The sequence below is a fragment of the Thunnus thynnus genome, chromosome 16 (assembly GCF_963924715.1).
Source record: "Thunnus thynnus chromosome 16, fThuThy2.1, whole genome shotgun sequence".
Lineage (NCBI taxonomy): Eukaryota > Metazoa > Chordata > Actinopteri > Scombriformes > Scombridae > Thunnus > Thunnus thynnus.
In genome coordinates, this window is record NC_089532.1 from 6024323 (window position 1) to 6043253 (window position 18931).

General features: G+C 38.7%; 1 protein-coding gene across 7 annotated transcripts in view; it reads right to left on the reverse strand.

The window, feature by feature from the left end:
- The window catches only part of letm1 (leucine zipper-EF-hand containing transmembrane protein 1), a 33522-nt gene extending 17462 nt beyond the window's left edge, over positions 1-16060 (reverse strand). For 5 of the 7 annotated variants that reach the window (XM_067615000.1, XM_067614998.1, XM_067614999.1 and 2 more), the window contains exons 1-4: positions 15710-16059; positions 8468-8525; positions 7505-7997; positions 535-678 (exon numbers count right to left, since the gene is read on the reverse strand). In XM_067615000.1, coding sequence (XP_067471101.1) covers positions 535-678; positions 7505-7997; positions 8468-8525; positions 15710-15794 — 780 coding nt within the window. In that variant the 5' untranslated portion in view covers positions 15795-16059. Of the gene's footprint in view, positions 1-534; positions 679-7504; positions 7998-8467; positions 8526-15709 lie in introns of all 7 variants that reach the window. The other 2 variants (XM_067614996.1, XM_067615001.1) reach the window with 2 other exon arrangements.
- Positions 16061-18931: the final 2871 nt, after the last annotated feature.

Consider the following 18931-nt stretch of genomic DNA (forward strand, 5'->3'; position numbering starts at 1 on the left):
TTTACACCTTACATGAAATCTGTATATGTCAGTGTAAATTGTAAAAAAATCAATGCAGTCTGAGGAAAACCAATTTACTGGAAACATAATTGGGAAATTACATTAGCAATGATTATTATCATTATTATGCAGGCATTAACAGTGCAGAACAAGAGGTCAAGGATCCTGTTATAGTAAAGATTAGACTCAAATAGGATTAACCTTGTCAAGAGACAGCAGGTCAAGGTGAAAGTTCATGCTATGAATGAAGATCACGTTTTGCTGAATATGTTCTCACTAATACTGCAATGAGAGACTGCAAAATTGATTTTCAAAGATAATTATTATTTAGGGAAATCAATCAAAGGATAAACCAATACAATTTACTGGTGTTGAGTCACTGTGTCTCAAACCACACCAACACTAAGTGTAGACTTTAAACTACACTACAAATTTGATTCGCCACTGCAACATCTAACAAAATATTACCCAAAAAATTGATCTGATGCATCTTGTCTATATCATGCAGCTTTGGTTTTGCCCAACTCTGATTACCTTCTTTGACTGAGTCTCGAAGGTGGACGGCAGCATGTTGGGGAACAGTTTCAAAGCTACAGGAAGCAGGAACTCCATAAAGGGGACGATGATGAACACCAGGAAGGGAAGAAGTCTGAAGACGTCCGCACACGTTCTGAGAAACTGGGGAGGACATTTTGGAAACTGTTAGAATTGACTCTTTTACTGCCGTAGACCTCCGTTGTTGTCCAAAAACTATTAAAAACACATCAATGTGTCACACCGCTGCACTGGGTGACATGTTCCTTCATCACAAAGAGTTTGGGAACGTTAGTTTGTTTAGAAAGACTAATAACATCGATCACATTTTCAGTCTCTGGAGAGTAGTTCTGTGTAAGGCAGATGCCACTGTGCATGCATTTGTACTACACTGTAAATTTCTCACAGAACTTCAATACAAAGTTATAAGGTTATGATATGTAGCACAACAATGGAGGTCTAAGGCACAGAGAAATAAGACATATCAGGCTTTGAATACACACACAATACTTGTAAGTAGATCAGTTCATTGTTGGTTTAGCTCTGAATATGAGATTTGTTGACAATATGAAAAATATACAAAATTGCCAGCCATGTCCTTGAAGAACTGCAACCCTTGTGAAGAAATCTTTGCAACTGTGGAGATTTATTTTGACTAAGCCAGTGTCCGCCTCTGTTTGGATTTTAAACAATGAAGATGGTTTTTCAGAACCTATTATGCAACCATGTTCATGTAAGTACAATTACACCAGGCTGCAGTTTGTGAATGTCTCCAGGAGAGAGCAGCAGCGGGTGGAAAAGCCAGCAGGGAAACGTGTGAAAATGTTTACCTCATCTTCCTTTGTCTCTTGGTACAATCGCCCTGCTCAATCCCACTAATAACAGTTTCAACAGTCAGCACTTTTAACCCCAATGCCCATACATCCCCAGAGCAACAGAAACCTCCTAACTCATTGGTGTATTATTTTCATGGTGCTATAGACCAAAGTGAACATTCTGCCTGCCTCACAAGGCTCAGAAACTGTCCACTTGAGCCAACAGGAAGCACATTTGTTTAGCACAGCCCTGAACAATCCTCAGAGTATAGAAGTACCAGGCCAACACTGGTCTACTTGATTGTACAGCTGTCCAACTGTTGGCTTTCTGACTATCCCGGGACACAATCCCCAACCGGCCATCTACAGAGATGGCTCTGGGAGGAGAAGGCCAAAACATGAGTCCTTTCTCTGCCCTTTCCACCTGCATGTCAGTGGACCAGTAGGGTGAAGGATTTAGGCCAGCGCGAGTGAAAAGGCCTTTGTCCGTAGGCCCATTGACATGTATATCATCTCCCAGAGTTCCACATCAAAGAAGGGAGGAGGGGGTAACAGATTAAAATAGAAGGAGCCTTAAACGGAGGCCTGAGTATTGTAAGTGAATATGAAAGGAGGAGATTAAGGAGGCAAAGCCAGTCCAGGTTAGATGAATGGGGTGTAGATGGGTTCAGGACATGCGCTCCAAGGGAGTCAGCTGCATTTGAAAAGGTGCAGATGGGGTGCTGGTGTGGGTTTAATGGGGCGGCGGGGGGGGGGGGGGGGGGGGGGGGGGACTGTGATCATCATCAGCACTGAGCAGCAGCTATTAGCTATTAGCACTGCAGTGAGACTTTATTTCCCTGTTGTTGTTGTTGTTGTTTTAAAGTGCAGTGTATGATTTTTTTTATTTAATGTATTTGCCATATAACAAGATTTATATTATTCTCAAGTGACACTATACACTATGTACTGTAAAAACAATAATGTCACTGGGAAACTGATAATTAGCTATCACATTTTTAACCTTATCTTGTATTTGGGTGGTTCAATTAAAAATCACAACATTTTAAGACAACAATTTAATTTTAACATGTCTACCATATAGTAAATGCATCTGGGAGCACATTGATGAAAAAAAAAATCTACTTCAGTGCTGTTTATTAAAATGTTTTTCATTGGCAATGACTGCTTCATTATAATTGTTGTGCACATGACAAACAGAGAATGTAAACTTAAGAATCTCCTCGAATGTCAGTGGAAGCAATGAATGGAAAATGTACCCCTACAGCAAGAGCAACTGAAAAAGGAAACTGGCACGTTTCAGCTCTTCATTTCACTAGTTTTGTAAGACACATTGCACCATCCCTTTGCAAAGCATGAAAGGTCCCCATTGTCTTTGGGTGTGTCAGTATGGATTGTGAAATAGCATTGTAACATGCCTGCGTACTGATTTCTGAAAGACTAACACCTGCACTAGAAAAAAAATGTCCAAAGTCTCTGATTGCAGCTTCTCAAATGTGAATATTTTATAGTTTATTTAGTCTTTTATGATAGTAAACTAAATATCATTGGGTTATGGACTGTTGGCCGGGACAAAAGAAGACATTAGAGGACATGAACTTGGGTCTTTAGAAAGACTAATCGACGCTTTTCAACATTTTCTAACATTTTAGACCAAACAACTAATCGATTAATCAAGAATATAATCAACAGATTAATCGATAATGAAAATAATTTTAATTGCAGCCCTAATGGATACTTATTCATTGTCCAGATTTGTCAAATTCTAAAGTCAAATACTTCAATATTTCTATTGAGGCTCTATTTTAGTTTAGTCAAATAAAAAAATAAGATTGGGGCTATCCTAGGATAATTTTTCTTGTCAATATCAGATGCAGAATTGAAGAAATCAACCTCTTTATTTTAATGTGGTGTTAATGTGAGTTTCCACTTAAATGCTGTGAATTTTGGATGTAGTTTGATTACGTTTTTTTTTTCTTACCAGACTAGTTAGTTAAATAGCTAAAGCAGTTGGTGAATTTTGGATTCGGCCAAGTATCTCAGCCAAAGCACATGGACAGATTCCCCGACAAGGGCAGCAGAGGCCGAGTCAACCACAACAGCAGCTCAATCCTTCACGCCAGAGAGGAGCATTCACAACTTGCCAATCCACTAAGTCTGTACCATCCTGTGCTATCAAGGGACGTGGTAACGGTGTGATCTGAGCTGACCCACAAACCTTTCCTTACATGACACCTGTGTACCGAGAACCAGCATCAGATTACTGCAGTGGGTACTGGACCTCATTCCAGACGGCTTCTCTGAATGTCAGACGACCGGCAGATTCAGAACAAGGAGTAAATCGTTTCAAAGAATATCAAAGACTCATGTTTCATATATATTTTATGACTTCAAGCGGCAAAATAATGAATTTTAACTTCTGCTCCCACAGTTGTTCACTGTAAATACTTAAAATTTAAAACTTAACAGTGTTTATTCTGCATCTGGTATGAATTATTGATTATAAAACCTTGTTATTAACTATAAGGTTGTCCATATATTAGTAAATAATATGATTAAGTCACTCAGTTAAAAGGCAATTATACCCAAATTCTACTTAATAATTGAATAGTAATTGATGAGAAACCTTTAAGTGCTAAAGCTAAAGGAAGACGCAACACTTAATGCTTCTGACCTTCCTGAACTAACTTCAGGATTTCTTCATCTTAACCATCAACCTGTATCTTTGACCCCATCCCCTTCTTCTTCTATCTATCTTCTCCCCCATCTAGTCTTAATCCAGGTGTTTTAGCCAACTATAGACCTATATTTAACCTTCCCTTTCTCTCCAAGATCCTTGAGAAAGCAGTCACCAATCAGTTGTGTGTTTCTACATAACAATAGTTTATTTGAGGATTTTCAGTCAGGATTTAGAGCACATCGTAGCACAGAGACAGCACTGGTTGAAGTTACAAATGACCTAATTGCACTGGACAAAGGATTCTTCTCTTTACTTCTTTTGTTAGATCTTAGTGCTGTATTTGACACCATTGACCATCACATCCTATTACAGAGACTGGAACATTTAATTGGAATTAAAGGAACTGCATTAAGCTAGTTTAAGTCCTATTTATCAGATCGATTTCAGTTTGTACACGTTAACAATGAATCCTCCATGCACGCAAAAGTCAGACACCGAGTTCCACAAGGTCCTGTGCTTGGACAAATACGATTCACCTTATATATGCTTCTTCTAGGCAATATTATTGGGAAACACTATATACATTTTCATTGTTATACAGATGATACCAAATTATATTTATCAATGAAGCCAGATGAAACCAATCAGTTATATGAACTCCCAGCATAAGGATATAAAGAACTCCATGACCTGCAATTTTCTGCTACTTAACTCAGACAGAATTGAAGTTATCATGCTTGACCCTAAACACCTTATAAAGACATTATCTAATGATATAGCTACTCTGGATGGCATTACCCTGGCCTCCAGCACCACCATAAGGAATCTGGGAGTTATCTTTGATCAGGATATGTCCTTTATCTCCCACATAAAACAAATTTCAAGGACTGCCTTCTTTCAACTATGTAATATTGTAAAAATCAGGCACATCCAGTCTCAAAAAGATGCAGAAAAACTAGTCTATGCATTTGTTACTTCTAGGCTGGATTATTGCAATTCCTTATTATCAGGCTACCCTAACAAGTCTCTAAAGACTCTCTAGCTGGTCCAGAATCCAGCTGCACGTGTACTAACGAGAACTAAGAAGAGATTATATTTCTCCCATTTTAGCTTCGCTGCATTGGCTTCCTGTAAAATCCAGAATAGAATTTAAAACCCTTCTCCTCACCTGCAAAGCCCTTAATGGTCAGGCACTGTCATATCTTAAAGACCTCATAGTACCCTATTACCCCACTAGAAGACTGCGCTCCCAGAATACAAGCTTACTGGTGGTACCTAGAATCTCCAAAGTAGAATGGGAGGCAGAGCTCCTCTTCTGTGGAACCATCTTCCCGATTCGGTCCATGAGGCAGACACCCTTTCTACGTTTAATAGAAGGCAAAAAACTTTCCTTTTTGATAAAGCTTATAGTTAGGGCCGACCAGGCTCACTTTGGAGCAGCCCTTAGTTATGCTGCTATAGGCCTAGACTGCCGGGGGACTTCCCATGATGCACTGAGCTCCTCTCTCCTCCTTTCCCTCTCCATCTATATGCATTCATGTACCATTAATACATGTTACTGGCATCTTCCCTGGAGTTTTGTGCTTTCTTGTCTTGCAGGTGACCTTCGGTTGTGGACTGCCTGCTTCCTGTGCCTGTGGCCTTAGTCCAGCTTGATATCCAATGCAACCACTATCGTTATTATTCATATTTCTATTATTATTAATGTTATTATTGTTACTATTGTGGTTGCCATGCTTCTCTGTGTCTCCCTCTTCCCTTTCCCCCTCCCTCTTTCTCTCTAAACCCAACCAGTCAAGACAGATGGCCGCCCACCCAGAGCCTGGTTCTGCTTGAGGTTTCTTCCAGTTAAAAGGAGTTTTTCCTTGCCGCCGTCGCCAAATGCTTTCTCATTGTTGGGTCTCTGTAAAATAGAGTATAATCTAGACCTGCTCTATGTGAAAAGTGCCCTGAGATAACTTTTGTTGTGATCTGGTGCTATATAAATAAAATTGACTTGACTTGACTTCCTAAAGAGCTTTAATGAAGCATCACAATCTGCTAAGCGCCTAGTGAGTAAACACTCAGCGTTCAGCCAATTTCTATAATCGATCCCATTAGGTTTGAGAAGCTGTGGATTAAACAGCATAGAACAAGATGTCTGGGCAGTCAGACTTGAATTCTTGCTCAGTCATCCCTGATCTCTTAACTCATGCTGGTGATCCCTGCTGTACACTCTGAGCCAGAATGGAAAAATGGCTTTCTGTCACTGGAAATACTGGTTGGAATTTCTGATTTGATTTGAACGTTTATCTATTATTACCTAACATTACTTGTACCATATTGTACTGATCAAATTTCCTGTAATTTATTAGCTGCTGGTTTCTCTTAAGCAAGCTTGCCAGACAGTCAAAATTTACTAGTATCTGGTGTTAATTTCAAATCTTGTAGTCATTTAGTGCAGCATCATGTGAAGGGGAAAAAAATGGTGGAAAGACCACTTATTTGTTTTATGCTAATTGATTCTCAATGTAATAATGCATGTGTGAGCTGTTCCTGACCTTTAAGAACTACTTTAACTATTAGCCATATAACCTCACATTTAATAGACAGGTTTTTGAGTGACATCATCATCACACACAGAGGTAGAAAACAAACCAGAAGAGAGATTTTATGACAAAATCGACATGAGGAGTTGTTTTTGTGCCATTAACTGCACAAATCGTGAAAGTAATGCATGGAAAAAGTTCAATATTCCCAAAAGGAAACCTCTTTTTCACCTCATTAGCCGTTTGAGTTTTGCAATCTGGCCAGAGATTCTAATAAAATGGTGAACAGATTTGCACAACAAAAGGGTGGGGGAGATACTATTTTAGACAGATCTGTGCGTTTATGGCTGTCAAATGAATTGTGCAAACATTTGTCAGGCTCTGTGATCAATATTGATTATTGTGACATGTTTAGAGTTTCAGTGTGTGATTCTGACTTAGTGACAGCTGATAAAGGTAACATAACATTTATAAAATGGTACTGGCAGCTTCTTATGAGTGCAGGCATCTACTATTATGATTATGACATTGTACATATACAGTATCTAGTTTTATACATGCTAACTTTACTGGGGTGAGGGAAGCCTCTGTGCTTTTCAACCCGTGCTGCTCGTTGATGGTCTGGAAAACAGATACAGGTAATTTCTCAAAAACTGCAGGAGCTAACTTTATGTTGTCTAGGTTAATGTTATTTCCATTTCTCCCTGGATATTCTGTGTGTCATGTTAGCTAACCAGAGCCGACGGATGTTTATCAACTTGTCAGGTGTAGTGAATCAGTCTTTGGTAACATGAGAATGAGTGCCACATACAAATTCACCCCTAAAAAGTCATTTTACCGGGTTTCCACCATGTTGCTTTTTTTCTAAATACTAAAAATGTCCTAAGCTGAAAACATTAGTCTCCTAACAAAACTTTAAAAAAAACTAGCCTCCCTGCAGGCCTCACCTGTCTCCTCTCACGGCGGGACAGAGGGTGACCGTTCAGCACCCTCCACAGCATTCTCCCAGTAATGGTGGTGTCAATCCACAGCAGCCTGAAGCCATGATAGTAGTGCTTGATTTCATCTATGACGCGCTGTCGGAGAGTCCGTCTTACGGGCTCGGCGTCCAGCGTCGGGCTGTACACCGGCCCCCCTTCCTCCAGCTTCTTCTTCTTGTCCTTTAACGAACGCAGTGACTTCTCCACCTTTGAATCGTCCCATCGTCTCCTCGAGGTGTGTATCCACCTGACACCGGGGATGTCCTGATGATGTGCTCTCGTCCACTGGGGCCCCGCTGTGATCGCGGGGTACGGGGAAGGGGAGGCCCCCAACACAAAAGCGCAGTAGAGCCGCTGTGAGTCCAGGTTCTGGCAGGGGCCCACATATCCGTCTGACCCGAGGAGGGAAGAGCCCAATGAAGAGATCTGAGCCAAGTTGCCCAGTCGGAGCCCATCAAGTCTAAAGAGACAACAAGATGAAGAAGTTCAGGACAGAAAGTGCAGGCTTTGTCATGGGGATAAAATTTTTAAAAAAATCAGGTTTACAATATCAAATATAAAAAGTATAAAATGAGTAATTAATAAAACCTGATAACTAGCCTTCTGAAACTTCAGAAAAACACCTTACTGGCACTGGGTGCATAGGGTTTTAAGTCCTTAGTTTACAAAATGAAACCATTATAATAGCCAGGACGCAACAAAATTATGGTAAATACCTTTTGCAAAATGGTAAATGGTTGTAAAATGTACAACAGCCCCTCAAATACTGAAATATGTGCCAAGAAAAATATAGAAAACCTCAAAACTTGAAGGTATTTCTTCAAGATTCATTAACTACTACTACATAGTAGAAACTTAAGGCTTTTAGTTTTTATATTATGGTGTGTAAGTGGTTTTCTGCTGCTTCACAAACACATTTGATTGGCTTACTTTTGACTGGAGAGTCTGAGCGCTGTGCACTTGAAACAGGAACCATCTTTTAGTTTCCCTGAAAGGAAGAAAGGAAAAAAAAAAGAGCATGAGTGGCTGTGAACTGATAATAAGCCATTCAACAGACAGGGGGCAAAAACACACACAAACATAACACACTTTTATGAACTACTGCTGTTGAGCAAATGAACAGATTTTTTTTTACACATCAGCTGTTAAGGCAACTTCATCCCTGGATTTACTGACCCAGCTACGACCCCAACAAAAAAAAAAAAAAAGACTGTGCTTCAAACGGGTTATGTAATAACACAATATACAGTGAAGTCACTCCCGTTTGCTTCCTCTATGGTTTATCTGGGAATACTAACAAAACTCTGCTGACATCTTAGACGTTAGCTTTCTGCCCATTCATCACATAGCATGGAAATCTAGCAGCATTGTGCTCAGATGAGGCCACCGGAGGAAGACTATTAGTGGTGGAAATGTCATTATGTCCGTGCAGAATTAAATAAGGACTAGTAACATGATAGCATGCTTTTTGTACTTTTGTGTTGTTACCCAGAAGCTGCAAAAAAACAGATGTACATGTGCTTACTGATGATAACATGTAGATCTTATAAGGCGTGAGACTTCATCAAGATAGCTGAAATTCAGTTAACCAGAATGAACAAAATCATTTTAAAGTCAGTCTGTATGTCTTGTGGTTACATCTGCTTTTTCCTTATTATTTAACGCACTTCAGGTAGTGTTATTCTTTAAATTGACATCTACCAAACAAATTTAAGTGTATTCTTCTTCTAGTATTATCTTCACACTGCTCTGTCTTGGAGGGCAGGATATTCACACCCTCTGTGAGGCCTACAGAGGGGCTCCCAAACTACCGAGGCAGCTGTCAGCGACTGTGCATGCACAGAGAAGGCGGAGTGGTGAGACACTTTCAACCAATCATCTTGGCGCAGATGTCCTAGCCACGCCCTTTCCTCCGGCTCTCACATGGCCGGCTGGATCAAATCCAGCAAGGCCTGGTTGAACATGACATGCTGTGGCTGCAGGCCAGGAGGACTGAGGCCACGAGTTTACTGGAACAGTGTCACCTTTGTGGGCTGAGCGGCCCAGCTAATGTAGCTGGTTACAAACGGCACAGAAAGAAAAGCCTGGAAATACAGTAGATTACCTAACCCTACAGCGTTCGACTGGGCTGAACAAGCAGCTTCATCGCTACAGCGTTTCCTCTGTGGTTTTTATCCCCTCTGAGGTTTTCACAGTTTTGGTTTCACATTTGTGCTTCTTCCAGTCAAAGATATGTTGAGTAAAACATTTTCCAACAGCTATCATCTATAATCACAGTACACTTATAATGTATTTAGTGCATTTGTTCCCCCATTAAGATGTTTGTGAACAGGCTCTCCTTCACAAAAAACACATGACTATATGAAATAACAGTATATCAGAAACCATGACGAAGATATTTGGTAAAAACAAGAATTTTTTTTACCCCTAATCTGTAATTTATGGCACTAAGCTAATATATAAAAGCTATACAGTATGAATTTTCTACAATGTTTCTTTTACTCACACTCACAATAGTGGTAACATAGTTTTGAAAACCATAATATAACATGGTGGCATTAATACTTAACCTTACAATTCTCAACATTTCTTTTAAGAGATGAATATTCTGAGAAAATTACTTTCATTTTCACTTTCTTTCTCTGTGGAGCAGCAGCACAGCAGAGCGCAACCGAGACAAACTTGGAGCCCGTGCATAAAACCAAAAGTGCATAAAACCAAAAGTAAAACCTCAAAATTATTCTGGTAAACAAAAACGGTTTTCTGGTACAAACCGTTGTAATATGAAACCTTTAAAAAAGAGACCAAACAAAAGCCAACTAAACCTCAGTAATAATAAACCTCTTACATTATGGCAGTGTGAGGACAGCAAACAATCTGGATATGGATCCCTGTGATTATTTATACTTTTTTTTCTGTAATTGTGACTGAGACTCACTGAGAGGAAAATTTTACTGTTGAAAAATCAACTCTCTCTGTTCTCTCCCACATATACTTTACACTGATATACTGCATCTGCAATAAGATTAGGGCTGCAACTAACAATCATTTTCATTATTGATTAATCTGATGATTATTTTCTCAATTAATCAATTAGTTGTTTGGTCTATAAAATGTCTGTTTGTCTGGCTGTTTCCAAAAGCTCAAGGTGACGTCATCAGATGTCTTGTTTTGTCCCGACTAACAGCCCACAACCCAAATATATTCAGATTACCATCATAGAAGACTAAAGAAACCAGAAAATAAGTGTATTTAAGAATCTGGAGCAAGCAAATTTTCACAATATTGCCATCAAACAATTATTTGATTATCAAAATAGTTAATTTTCTGTCAAACTAAACGTTACAGCTATAAATAAGATGATATCTAATATATCTCCCTATCTGATTTATCAGTCTAGCTCTATTATCAGTGTTCCTGATCTTCGGATGATGTTCCACCCAAGAATAACTAGTCAATGATTGGCATTAGTTAAAGCAAGAAACCATATCTTGTATTTTATGAAGCGCGTCTACTGAACCCGTCTCTGGTGCAACTACTGTGAAATGATTAGTCAAACTTTTACTTGGCTTGGTTATTGACTTCCACAATCCAGGCAACCTATAAAAACATCTGTATTCCTGTTGCATTTGTAAAGTAATGCACAGTGTTTACTCTAGTCATGGCCTAGACTTAGTCTTGATCTTCCCTTATTGAACTAGAATCTATCTTTAGAAGTCTGCTTCATAAAGCCGTGTCCTACTTCCACCTGCAACAGCTTGCTCATGTGTGACCCATACCCTGCAGCTGTCTTGAGTGTAAAGTGCTAAAACAGCAGTTCAATAACACTTCCTCGTGCAGTGTGTGAGCAGTATATCACCAGACCAGGGCCTGGGGACATTTCTCTCAAGTGCCCGTATAATGAGGTTGAATGAGGACACGGGAGTTGTTATGTTTTGTCTAAGGCGTTTCAATACAGATACAGACATCGATCCATGCATTTTATTTGTTCTGTTATTACCTGAACATCCTACAATATACTGGATCTCATGTTAAGTATCCTTTGTTTTATAATAATAACTGTCGGTAGGGCTATATGATTAGTTTATCAACTCCCACCACAGATGTTTCTTTGCATTAAATGCAGAGCTCAACCATAAATCTAGGAGCATTGTAGGAATGTTTACTTCCCTGCCTTGTTTACGTCCACATCGGCCTCTTGTAAACAAATCCAACCTTAGAAACAGAAGTGACATGACCTAAAAACAAGCTTGTCTATCGGACAGAATGTATGAAGTCCAGACTGTATGTTGTTACGCTTGGCTTTCTGAGTATGTGGCTGTCAAATGTCAAGCATCTCCTTTCACAGCACCAATAAATTATGACGTTTTTGGGTCAATTCCTGTCGGATTAAACTCTCCGTCTACTTGGAAGACGACCGAATCTCACGTTTTCAGGCGTCTCGGTGTGTGGGAGTTTGAATGACACCGGTTTCAGCTCGACAAACCCCATGAGTAAGCACTCTAAATAAATAAATAAACGGCTCCCACCCTGCTTGTTGCAGATGCCACCTCACAGGCCACTAATGCTGCACTGACACCGACACTCCACGTGTAGCATGATGTTCTCACTGCTGAAACTATTCTCCTATAGTTTATTGATGTTGTGTTAGATAACGCTCTTATCGTTACTACTTCTGAACTTACAACCCTTGTTTGACGAAAGCTCCTTTGCAAAAACTGCACACCGGTCAATGTTCAGCAGTTGCAGCGGCGCTGAAGGGTCATTGTGCAGCTCTGAGATCACTATTACTGTGGAATTTACTATGGATTTTCTTTTGTTATCCATATTTTTTCATAGTAGGTTGATTGTTACCGCTGGCTCATTAACTTTCAGTGAAATCAGAGGGGAAATTACCTCTTTTTATCTTGAATAAATATGCTAACACAACACACTACAAACACAATGAGACAATTTAAGGCATTTAAGGTACTTTTACTATGCACACAATTCAGAGTAAAATAAAGGATGCATGTTAAAAGCATGAAAACAGTCAAATTTAGAGTAAAGGTAAGAAAGAACTGCTTATTATTACTGTGCAAAGGGATATTCACAAATCAAGATATGATCACACTTATTATGTGTAAAATCTCAACCAGAATATCAGCCAACGTGTCCAACGTGAATACAGAGAGGGAAAATTAGGCTCAGCCGGTCTCAGGTGGAGTTATAAGAGGCACTGACCTTTCCTCGTGGAAGCCCCGCAATTTGTCTGATAATCTGGGCCTAAAGCCAGGAATACAATCTCAGTCATGCACCGCAGACGGACAAATCCCCTTTCTGACCCTGTCGTCTATTTATAAGCCTCAATGTACCAACTACACCACAGACATAATTTATCTCTCTTCAATGTCTTCATTGCTACCTGTTAACACCCCTGATAATGTCTATAAACTAAACAACAAAAGGTGTAGAGACATCTCATCTTAATGTTCATAGTTATATAACTGCTTTCCTGCAGTTCATGCTTATCACAAATGTGTGACTGAATGATTTCACCACACTCAGTTTGACTGACGGCCGGTTCAAGACCAGTCAGTGAGGAGATTCATTTCAATAAAGCATGAGAGCATTCCTCTAAAAAAAAGCATGAGTCTTCTTTTTGTTAGATGTAATTCTACTGTGTATCACAATATGGCTATATATAGTGATGCAGCCTATGAATCAATTAGGAAACTGTTGCAAAATATCCATATATGTCTGTTTTTAGCTATTCCAATGTATTAAATACCTAACAAATCAAGGTACATCATCATATTGCCATCAAACAGCCGTACTCAATGATTTGTAACACAATGGTTTTATACACTCAGAGATATTAAAAGGTGCAGCTAACATAGTATGACTGACGTATGACAAATTTATATTGTTATATACCGTCAAATCTCTCTCCCTTTATTAGTGAGGGGCCAAAAAACCTTGTCAATACTGATGTCTAACAACCAAACATTTGCTGGTTATAAGTGCTGGTTGTAAAATTAAAAGCTGTGTTTTTTTCCCCCGCTGCTGGTCAGACTAAACGTGCAAGTGACTGTAATACTTTAGGCTCTGACAACTTGTGATGTGCACATTAGAGCTGCAATGATTAGTCAGTTAATCAGCAACTATTTTGATAATCAATTAATTATCTTTTTTTTGAGAAAAAGTGCTAAAATTTGCTGGTTTCAGCTTCTTAATTGTGGTGACTTAAAGCTATTCTCTGTCATACATGATAGTAAACTGAATATTTTTGGATTTCAGACTGTTGATGAGGTAAAACAAGACATCTGAGGACATCATCTTTGACTCTGGGATATTATAACGGGCATTTTTCATTGTTTTCTGGCATTTTATAGACAAAATGATTCATCGCTCAATCGAGAAAATAATCAGCAGATTAATCGATGATGAGAATAATCGTTAGTTGCAGCACTAGTGCACATAAAGTTACCTTTGTGGTAAAGCTGCAACGATTAGTTGCTTTGTTGCCAACTGTTAAATTAATCAACAACTATTTTGATAATCAATTAATTGTTTTGAGTCATCTTTTAGGAAGAAAATTATCAAATTCTCTGGTTCCAGCTTCTTAAACGTTATTATTCTTTTGTTTCTTTAGTCGTCAATGATAATAAAGTCAATATGTTTGGATTGTTTGGACAAAACAAGACATTTAACAACATCACCATGGCCTCTGGGAAACAGTTATTGCATTTTCCACCATTTCTGACATTTTATGGACCAAACGACTCGAGAAAATGATCAACAGATTAATCGATAATGAAAATAATGGTTACTGGCTGCCCTACTTTGTGGTTTGTGTCTACCTGCCCAGGGATTACTGATGGAAACTAGCTAGTAGCTAAATCTGGTACAAAGCATCTCTTCTCTTTGTATAACATTCAGTTTGGTATAAAAGGTGAGATATATTATATACTGTATATCAACCTAAAATGAATATCAAATGTTACTAGCAGCCCTCGATTGGAAAAACACAAATTTCCACAGTGCTCTGCTACTGCAACATCATCATTGCATATTCTGTTTCAGTGGCTCAACATTTCACCACCTTATCCAAACGACAGCAACAATAAACAGACCACTGAGATAAAACGAGGCAGGAATCAGCACACAACAGAGACAAAATATAGCTTCATTCATGTCATATCTCACATTCTTCCCATGACACTTCATGCTGAGAAGTAGATACGAATTGGTTGCCTTGCAGACATTATTAGTTATGTACAGGGCAAAAAACTGAGAATATTGCCAGAGAATTTACAAAAGCTGAGGAAGAGGACAAGAGAAGGAAATGTAACTTTAATCAGTAATTCAGTATGTGGCATCAAAATGTGGAATTGTCTAGAGAAAGATTTAAAGGGTTATTCAAATATTTTTCAGTTCAAAAAATAGAGAAAGACTAATGAGACTGTATGAAGCTGACAGGTAATGGCTTGTCTCAGCTGATGGTGAATTATTATGTATGGCTTTTGATCTTTTTTTCTTATGTTACTGTAAGTAATGGTTGTTAAATAAATAGAATTGACAGACCATCCGTTTCTATTGTTTATGTTTTAAGTAAGGGTCAGGCAATATACGATTTTTTGGTCATGGGAATCTGTGCGAGGAAATTGAGCTGTGTTTTGTTCGTGAATCGCATTTCTTCCAGGAGCTGTTGATTACCATGAGCTGAACAAATAAATGAAATGGATATCTTGTGGGTTCCTGAAAAAAAAAAAAAAGAGGAGCCTGTCTGCCATGGCAACGAGCATCCTCTAAGGCTGCAGTGGAAAGAGGGGGCGCTCGCCAGTCACAGCAGAAACCAAGCTGTCCTCAGATAACCTGAATCCAAAAAATCATGGGCTGCTCCTTGTTTATTTCTGACTAGCGGCAAGACGCGGCGTCTCCAGAGTTAGTAACCCTAAACCTCCCGTACAACACAGCTTTAATAACAAGTAGTTACTGATTAGTACCTTAAAATACAGAATGACAGATTATTTGAAGTTGTTACCCTGTCACCTTCCTCCACTAGCTCACTGCAAACTGGACCACCTGCGTATGCAAAGACTCCTCTAGATGCTAATTGTTAGCTTTATTTTGTCTCCGTGAATATAATGAACAATAAGTTAGACAGAATATAAAACAATGAATTCTTACCTTTACCTTTCTGGAAATCATTCTTTAACGACCGGGACGTTTTCATTAAAGGTGCCCGAGACCTCGTAAACAGGATTAACGCCATGCGGAGGCTTTCTGCCTTTAACAGTTACAGTAAGTTAACTATAAGCTAGCTAGCTGCTTAGCTAGCCACTGTTTGTTCAAGCTGTAGAAACGATAGAACAGCTAACAGGGAACATAAATACCAAAAATGGCTCTACGCTTTTTTACACGCTAAGACGCATATATAACTGTACATCGGAAGATTTAGCTCCATGTCATGTCCTTCCCTTCTTCACGGATGACAGTTAGCCGGGCCAGGCTCCCGAGTGACGTCAATCTACTGTTGTGTGTTTGTTAAGCAGCCAGTGACGTCAAGCTTACAGGAAGACGGCGCAGCTTCCGGCGTGTTGTGAAAATAAGATAAAAATAAAAGCACGTATGTGTCAGTTGGAGTTCAAATTTCAAGAGCTTCTATTGTCACGTGCACAGAAACACAGCAGATGGCAATCATTGACTGTATATAACTTTGTTTATTTATAGAGGTCAATGATGGCAACATTGAACGTGATGGAGTTTGGCTTCTTCGAGCTCTAGTTCCAATTTAGTATGGTGGCCCTGAGGTGCAAAACACAACATTTCAGGAAAATAGAGTAGAAAAATAAAATATTTACAATTATATATTGAAAAAAAAATTAAAAAGAGAGAGAAAAGAAAAAGATAAGAGAGAGATAAATTTAAATATGCACAAATATACATTATATTGCACATTGGTGCACTGGTGCGGTATTGCATATAATGTATAAGTGATGAGTGATAAATACTGATAAAAATATAAATATAGTCTAGTATGGAAGAGAGTGTGTGTGTTTGGTGGGGGATGAGTAAGAGTGTAGGAGAGGAAGAGAGAGAAAGAGCAAGAGAGATAGACTGTGTAAGTGTGTGTGTTGTTATGTATGTGTGTTCACAAAGTCTCATAGTTCAACAGTCTGATGGCTTGCAGATAGAAGCTGTCTCTGAGCCCGCTGGCTCTGGCTCTGATGCTGCTATACTGCATGCCTGATGGTAGCAGTGAAAAGAGTCTGTAGCTGGGGTGGTTGGGGTCCATGATGATTTTCATGAAGTCCATAGAGCAGTGGTAGGCAAATGGTGGCCCATAGGCCAAATCTGGCCCTCCAGAAAATATATTTGCCCCCCTGTCAAAAGCTGAAGTTTTGACTTTAGTAATGTACATCCAAAGTTTTACATAATTTTTCACAAATGTTCTGTAGGTAACAAAATAAACACAAGGCATATGTAAAGGCGTATGTATACTTATATACTGTCCCCATAGGAGAAGAGTCATTAAAACTGTGGTTGCACCATGCTATTTGAACAGTGCATGGTGCTGAGAATATGTATAATAAACCTACCAGAAATGAAATTTTAATGTGTGAATTCTAATACTGTTTTAATTCCACAACTTTAGCCTATTCGGCCATAATAGGTATATTTTTCACAAATAGGTGGTGGTTGAACAGAAATTATGTGACAACAAAAACAATAACAGTACTTTCCATGCATCTGAATCAGAATGGAATAAAAAACAAAACAAGAAAAACCTGTTTTCTATTTTAACAGAGACCTTGTGGACAATAATCCCAGTGCTTTGAGACTAAGGAAAAGAAAAGTTTCGCCTCAGAGCTTCTGAGGAACTGAAAATATTTGATGACGTTTAGAGCCCCTATACTTTTCTTTTTTTTAAATGAGTCACTTTATCCTCCTTGGTTTTGATAAGTGCTATATAAAGACAATGTACTTTTATTATCAAATGGGACTGTGGTTGTACAGGGCAACTTCAAGTTGTGAATTGTGTGGGTGTGCAAGACAGCATTACTGGTGGAAAGCTTCCATGGATAAATAAAAGTTTAAATAGAAAAATTGTTTTCTAATGCTGCCCACATCAACAGTTAAACAACAATGATTAATAACTGCACATTCTGGATGTTCCTATTCTTTATAAATGTGTGTTCTAGTTTTAAAACAATTATTTGAATTTCTGATTTACAGCATGCCTGTGTTGTGTTTATTTGTATATTTCTTACATTAACCTGAACCCAACCTTTGCCCTAAACCCAACCATTATCTCTGCAATGAACCTAATCGAAGCCATCGCAATGAGAAACAAAGTGGGAACATTTCTTAACACAGGACCTATCATCATATCATTCTCTCAAGGAAGGCTTTTTATTTTGAAATGCAACAGCAAACCTTTGCCGGGTAGTGTCAGGATATTTTTACGCCCCCTATCTTCCTCTGTAGGTAATACAGGTATGTGCTTGAATTACAATAGATATGAGGAACAAGGAAGTATCAGGGCCTGCAGGGAGAGCTATCATTCTGTTTGGTCAAAATTTTCACTGAACACTTGTTTTTTCTGGTGTTTTCAATATGCAATGACTTTACGATGGATCACAGCTGATTCTAAGATAATCAGCCTATCATAAAAATTCAAATTTAACAATAAGCCTAGTGCCCAATAACATTAGGCCTCGAGGATCAGGGGCCACCATATCCTCCAGAACATTGCAAACAAATCCTGAAAGTTAAACAGCACAAATGTACATCACAGGTAGCCAAACCAAAATCAAGATTTGTATTGACAGTTCCTTTACGTTAGGCCAGGTAAATACACCGTTGTCTAATATGAAACTGTCTGGACTGACTTCTAGTTTAAGAGAGGCTATTCTTTCTGACCGGCCTGCAGAGGTGGAAGACATATTACTGTATAGCAATGTAGAAATACTCCATAGCAAATAAAAGTCCTGCATGCTACATAAGTAAAAGTACATAAGTATTAGCAGTATCAGTCTCTCTGACTGATATTTTATTGTATATGACATCATTAGATTATTAATACTGATAAATCACAAATCTGTTTTCAGTTTTTGGATTTTTTCTCTAATCTTTGATTTTTGCTGAAATATTGGATCATTTGAACATTAATTGAAATGCAACCATGTGAGGAGTTTAGAGGGAAAAATCACTTTTTAGTGGAGCTGTTAACAACTCATAGACATCTGAAATGTGACCCCGACTACACACTGCTTTTTGTAAGACGTCAAAAGCCAAAAAGGTTGGAAACCACTGGTTTCATCTTTACAATGTGTTGTATTTTAAAAGCTTGTTATATTATCCATTGTGTCAAATCTGCATCTGAAAAGTAACTAAAGCTGTTAAATA